Below are 6,475 nucleotides of genomic sequence, written 5' to 3'. Positions count from 1 at the left end.
AGGGGAGAGCGGGCGACATGATGACCCGCCGTTCCTGCAGCGGATGGGGGGGGGGTCAGTGCAGTTCCAATAGTCCAGACGCCAGATTATCGGATACACCGCAGGCAGAAGATCCCACATGACCCTGAGCAACAGGCGACCTCCGCACATTGCAGTTACCATGGAGACACGATGCATGTGCGGCCTGTTCTGGGGATCGGTCAGACGGCTCAGCGATCAGGATCTGTCCGTATTACATCCCCCCCCCCGTAGTTTTGTCACTTTGGAGGCTTCTTGTACTACAATGTGTGACATCACTGGCGGGCGGCGATGATGTCATCGGATTTGCAGCAGGAACCAGAAATTTGACATAAGCAAAAGATTCAAATCCATTATAGAAAAACAAACGGCGAGCAGACGGAACGTCGTCCATTAGAAGATTTATTCCGGCCGTTATAACAACAACCGGATCCTCAGAAATAAAATCTCCAGCAAAAGAATAAATTAAAGCGAATCCCCGGAATGATCCGCCGCTTGTAAACAATTATAGAGACGAGGATTTCACAACCGCGATCATCCCACGGAACAACGGCGCACAAATAAAACGCCCTCCACATCCCGCCGTCCTATCATAAAATATACCGTATAAAAAAGGCCACAAATAAAAGGCGTCCGCCTTCCTGATCCGTGCAAATAAAACCGCCACCCACGAGCGGACCGGGCGCCGATCACCATCCGTCCGCGGCCTCGCTCAGAAATAAAACTACAATTCCTATGACCGCTCCAGAATAAAAGATCCGTAAACCATAGCGGGAGGGGCGGCCGGGGGAGGGGCGGCAGCGGCCACTTATCTCCCGCTCCTCATCAAGTCTATAATGTGTTCTGCGAACTCCTGGACCGCGCCACGGCCGCCGCCCCGCGTGCAGATGAAGCTGTCAGACATCTTGGCGGCTGTAGAGGCGTCGGCGGGGACCCCGCTGGTGCCGACGAGCTTCAGGCACTCCACATCCGAGGAGCTGCAGCCTGCAGGGGGCAGAAGAGGAGGTGAAGATTACAGCGCCACAAAGCAAAGTCACCTGCCTGTAGTGGCACTACAACTCCCAGCATGCCGGGCTCCCCGAGCAGCATCAGTCGTCACTTCCTCCATCTGTGAGGCGGCCATATTGGTTGTGGTCACTGTCAAATGTGTCTGAGGAAACGCCCGATGGGACGAGATCCACCTGCGGACGTGCGAGCATGCTGGGGGTTGTAGTTTTAGTGAAGGAGCGGAGGTCGCTGTACACGACCCCTATAAATGATCCTATAAGACGTGGAGTCAGACTGGTGAACATGTGGGTGCCCCTCCCCCAACAACACACGAGGTCCTGCGCGCTTATAGCGCCCCCCGCAGGTTTCTACACTCGTCATTCTTGTGTTTCCCTTCAACTAAAAACCATAAGAAACGGCATCACGGCCGGCACCCCTCCCCCATGTACGCGGCGCCCCTCCCCACGTACGCGGCGCCCCTCCCCCACGTACGCGGCGCCCCTCCCACTCACCCATGTACTCGGCGCCCCTCCCCCTCACCCATGTACGCGGCTTTGTTCAGGGACAGTCCCATCTCGCTCATCCAGCTCCGCAGGACCGCCATCTTGTCGGGGACGTTGGTCTGGACCTCACACTGTAGATTCAGGCTGGAGACCAGCGCGGGGCTGATGTTCCTTTCTGAGATTAAGCGAACCTGAAGGGGAGAACGATGAAGGTTTAGTAACGGGGGTCCCACTCAGCATAAGACGAGAGGGGGGTCTGAACCCCACATGAAAGGGGCTGCGCCACCCCTGAAGCCCAATCCCATCCCCCCGTAGTTCCAGGGTTTGACGCCAGGGTCGCTGCTGCTGCTAAGAGCGGATCTCGGGGTCCACAGTCATCCGCAAATGAAAAGGGGGAACCCAAACTGTACAGAGCCCCCCGAGCACTCACCGTCACCCCGTTATCCTGCAGCATCCGCATCCCGTCCAGATCCCGCACGTTGTAGGAAATGATCTCGTGTTCCTGATTGACGTAGACGCGCCCGTCCGTGAGGCAGCCGTCAATGTTACAGACCAGCAGCTTCACCTCCGTGGGGGTCCCCTTACCAAAATATCCGAACCTGCCGGAAGAGAAAAGAGGCGCGTCACCTCACCTCACCAGCAGGGGCGCGTCGCCTCACCAGCAGGGGCGCGTCGCCTCACCAGCAGGGGCGCGTCACCTCACCAGCAGGGGCGCGTCACCTCACCTCACCAGCAGGGGCGCGTCGCCTCACCAGCAGGGGCGCGTCGCCTCACCAGCAGGGGCGCGTCGCCTCACCAGCAGGGGCGCGTCGCCTCACCAGCAGGGGCGCGTCGCCTCACCAGCAGGGGCGCGTCGCCTCACCAGCAGGGGCGCGTCGCCTCACCAGCAGGGGCGCGTCGCCTCACCAGCAGGGGCGCGTCGCCTCACCAGCAGGGGCGCGTCGCCTCACCAGCAGGGGCGCGTCGCCTCACCAGCAGGGGCGCGTCGCCTCACCAGCAGGGGCGCGTCACCTCACCAGCAGGGGCGCGTCACCTCACCAGCAGGGGCGCAGCTCCATCTATTTACTCACTGTAATGGAGGATGCGCCTGCGCCATCTCTGCTGTAGCGGTAATCTGACAGAACCCGCGCACGCTGCCCTCCAGGACTGTCGCCGGCGCCATCACGTGTTCAGGGCTGAAGATCGGCTGAGGTCATGTGACTCCACAGAACCAGAAGAGCCTTCTTCACAGCAGCACCCCCCCCCCCCCCCCGTTGACACACATTTGGGGGGGGGGGGGGGGCAATAACATTCTCTCTAGTAACAAATATAAGATGATAGGAGGAGCCTGAGTTGGGGGGCGTGGTCTCATCTCACCTTTTAACTCTTTGCTCTGCGATTGGCCAGTCCAGGTCGATGTCAATGTCTATGCTGTGCTCCGGCTTCATCTCGTAATACGCCATCTTCCCGCCCTGAAAGTACGACAATAAAAGTACCGTCAACATCGCCAGCGCCTCACACGCCACGTGATTAATCCTGAGGAGAGGCCAACAACGTATGATCGGAGCGCACTGCGGGCAGTGACTGCAGCACAGCGACTCCATACAAGTGTGGCTGCGTCAGGTACTGCGGCTCAACCATGCTCCGCCCCCTTCACAGGCATGCGCTGAGCCGGTATATTTCCCCTCATATTCCATGTCCACAGCCTGAGAGGCGAGCGAGGGCTGCAGTCAGGAGGGCGCCCCCCACAGGACAGAACGTGTATGACGCTGCGCTGAGACACAGACCTGCAGGAGGCCGCGGACGATCAGCTCTTTGGTGGCGAAGTAGAAGGAGCCGTTCTCGTAGAGTTCCCCCCTCCAGTCCTGGCGACGCGGCCGACACGCTGGGTTCAAGTTCTCCGGCACCGCGGCCTCACCTGTCCGGGACATCATCAGGGGTCACATGACAGCGAGCCGCCCCCTCCCCCACCCTCTGTGTCCTATACATGCTGGGAGTTGTAGTCCTGCAGTCATCCAGGACCCACCTGTCAGCGGCCGGTCCCCGCGCTGCTCCTCCAATCACATCTGATGAAGTCTGCGGCCGTGGTCAGCGACTAATCTCCAGCTAATAACATCCCTGCCCCCGCTCACCTGCAGCTTCCACTTCTCGCCACCGGAACAGGTGATGCCGGACGACAGAAAACACCGAGTCGTAGCCTTGAGCGCGGATCATGTCCACCACCTGGATGAGGTCCTCGGGGTGCAGACACGGAGACGTGGCCTGGATGTTCCCCACGATATCGACCTCTACAGGAGAGAAGCGCGAGCGGTGAGAGATGAGGTCAAGATGGCGGCAGCAGCGACGTCTGACACAACAACATCACATGTTCAGGGGCCGCGCGGGGTCCCAGGGTCAGGGGCCGCGCGGGGTCCCAGGGTCAGGGGCCGCGCGGGGTCCCAGGGTCAGGGGCCGCGCGGGGTCCCAGGGTCAGGGGCCGCGCGGGGTCAAAGGGTCAGGGGCCGCGCGGGGTCAAAGGGTCAGGGGCCGCGCGGGGTCAAAGGGTCAGGGGCCGCGCGGGGTCAAAGGGTCAGGGGCCGCGCGGGGTCAAAGGGTCAGGGGCCGCGCGGGGTCACACAGGGTCAGGGGCCCTCGTCACATGTAAATATTAATCATCAGAGCGGTCCCCGGAGTCGTCCTCTGCGTGTGACCCCAATAATGGCCGCCACTACAGCGCGCACACGGTGGTCACCCCGCTCTCCACACACACAGGTAGCGCTGCACCCCCCCTGATCTCCACTCATGAAGCAGCAGCTCAGGATGAACCGAGTCCAGGGATCGCTGCAGCACAGGCGGGATCAGACCCCGCAGCCACTGATGGAGAGTCAGCTCTTAAGACAACACGTGAAGGAACAGAAGGAGGACGGGGGAGGGGAGCAGAGGGGGGAATAAAGCGATCACATGACAACAAGTAAACATGGCGGCCGCGCCACGGCGTCCGCAGACCTGGATGATGCTGCAGAAACTCTTGGATGGTTTCCAGGGAGGAGGTGTTGTCCTTGGAGACGTCCGCGCTCCTCCGATGGACCTGCGCCCCGTAATCTTTTGCGACTTTCTCGATTTCATCGCTGTCCGTAGAAACCCAAACGCTGCAAGAAAAACAAACAAGGTTTTCTATCAGTCGCTGACAGAACGGTCACAAACATCTCTCACGGTAAATGACTCAACGGCGGCGTTAACGGAGAACGTGCGACAATAAACACCCAGAACATCCGCAGCCACTAGGGGCGTGGTCTAACAGCGAGGACTACAACTCCCATCATCAGAACATCTACAGCGGGATCATTCTGTAAAGGATTATAGGGGGGGGGGAGGAGAAACACTGTGTCCATGGTAACGGGGGTCACATATGGGGCTGTCTAGTCAATATCGAGGTCACATAGAGCTGTCTCCATGGTAACAGGACACGGACGTTTCCTTTTACCTGTCGAACGCGTCACTGTCCAGCGCGGCCCGCAGCACCCAGGCGATGAGCGGCTTCCCGGACAACTTCTTTATGTTCTTTAGCGGAATCCCTTTACTGCCGCCCCGGGCCAGAACTACAGCAGCCAAATGTCCTCTCCTCATCCCGGAACCATTCTCCACCGCCATGTTTACCACACGTGTCAGAACATGTCTACTTCCGGCCACGTCACTTATATCCTCCATCACGTGACAAAAGAAAAGCCGGAAACACCACTTCTACACCAATCACAGGGCGACCCGCCTCCTGATCACATGATGGAGCTCTAGTCAGTAACCCTTCCCTCAAGGGGCAAGTTTTAGGCCGCTGTATCTAATCCTATCATGTGTGATACTGTCTGCTGAGCTGTGTATCTAATCCTATCATGTGTGATACTGTCTGCTGAGCTGTGTATCTAATCCTATCATGTGTGATACTGTCTGCTGAGCTGTGTATCTAATCCTATCATGTGTGATACTGTCGGCTGAGCCCTGTATCTAATCCTATCATGTGTGATACTGTCTGCTGAGCTGTGTATCTAATCCTATCATGTGTGATACTCTGCTGAGCTGTGTATCTAATCCTATCATGTGTGATACTGTCTGCTGAGCTGTGTATCTAATCCTATCATGTGTGATACTGTCTACTGAGCTGTGTATCTAATCCTATCATGTGTGATACTGTCTGCTGAGCTGTGTATCTAATCCTATCATGTGTGATACTGTCTGCTGAGCTGTGTATCTAATCCTATCATGTGTGATACTGTCTGCTGAGCTGTGTATCTAATCCTGTCATGTGTGATACTGTCTGCTCAGCTGTGTATCTAATCCTATCATGTGTGATACTGTCTGCTGAGCTGTGTATCTAATCCTATCATGTGTGATACTGTCTGCTGAGCCCTGTATCTAATCCTATCATGTGTGATACTGTCTGCTGAGCGGTGTATCTAGTCCTATCAAGTGTGATACTGTCTGCTGAGCTGTGTATCTAATCCTATCATGTGTGATACAGTCTGCTGAGCTGTGTATCTAATCCTATCATGTGTGATACTGTCTGCTGAGCTGTGTATCTAATCCTATCATGTGTGATATTGTCTGCTGAGCTGTGCATCTAATCCTATCATGTGTGATACTGCCTGCTGTGCTGTGTATCTAATCCTATCATGTGTGATACTGTCTGCTGAGCCACTGTATCTAATCCTATCATGTGTGATACTGTCTGCTGAGCTGTGTATCTAATCCTACCATGTGTGATACTGTCTGCTGAGCCGTGTATCTAATCCTATCATGTGTGATACTGACTGCTGAGCCGTGTATCTAATCCTATCATGTGTGATACTGTCTGCTGAGCCGTGTATCTAATCCTATCATGTGTGATACTGTCTGCTGAGCTGTGTATCTAATCCTATCATGTGTGATACGGTCTGCTGAGCCGTGTATCTAATCCTATCATGTGTGATACGGTCTGCTGAGCTGTGTATCTAATCCTATCATGTGTGATACTGTCG

The 6,475-nt window shown here is 56.4% G+C and overlaps 1 protein-coding gene across 1 annotated transcript; it reads right to left on the bottom strand.

The window, feature by feature from the left end:
* Nucleotides 1-399: 399 nt before the first annotated feature.
* On the bottom strand, nt 400-5,157 carry CMAS (cytidine monophosphate N-acetylneuraminic acid synthetase). Its single transcript, XM_075855635.1, has 8 exons — nt 4,951-5,157; nt 4,473-4,615; nt 3,620-3,775; nt 3,275-3,405; nt 2,865-2,959; nt 1,939-2,107; nt 1,546-1,699; nt 400-1,002 (listed from the first exon to the last, which is right to left on the bottom strand). The coding sequence occupies exons 1-8, from the start codon at nt 5,115-5,117 to the stop codon at nt 827-829; spliced, it is 1,191 nt and encodes a 396-aa protein (XP_075711750.1). The 5' UTR covers nt 5,118-5,157; the 3' UTR covers nt 400-826.
* Between the last annotated feature and the right edge of the window lie 1,318 nt (nt 5,158-6,475).

The sequence above is a fragment of the Rhinoderma darwinii genome, chromosome 3 (assembly GCF_050947455.1).
Source record: "Rhinoderma darwinii isolate aRhiDar2 chromosome 3, aRhiDar2.hap1, whole genome shotgun sequence".
NCBI classification, from domain to species: Eukaryota; Metazoa; Chordata; class Amphibia; order Anura; family Rhinodermatidae; genus Rhinoderma; species Rhinoderma darwinii.
The sequence above is the reverse complement of the archived record's forward strand: the minus strand, read 5'-3'. Positions and strand labels throughout refer to the sequence as shown.

Excerpts from the sequence above, each read along its gene's own strand:
- CMAS (XM_075855635.1), bottom strand. The coding sequence starts at position 5,117 with ATGGCGGTGGAGAATGGTTCCGGGATGAGGAGAGGACATTTGGCTGCT. Across the intron at positions 3,776-4,472 it reads GTTTCTGCAGCATCATCCAG|AGGTCGATATCGTGGGGAAC; the intron begins GTCTGCGGACGC and ends TCTCTCCTGTAG. Across the intron at positions 1,700-1,938 it reads TGCAGGATAACGGGGTGACG|GTTCGCTTAATCTCAGAAAG; the intron begins GTGAGTGCTCGG and ends TCTCCCCTTCAG.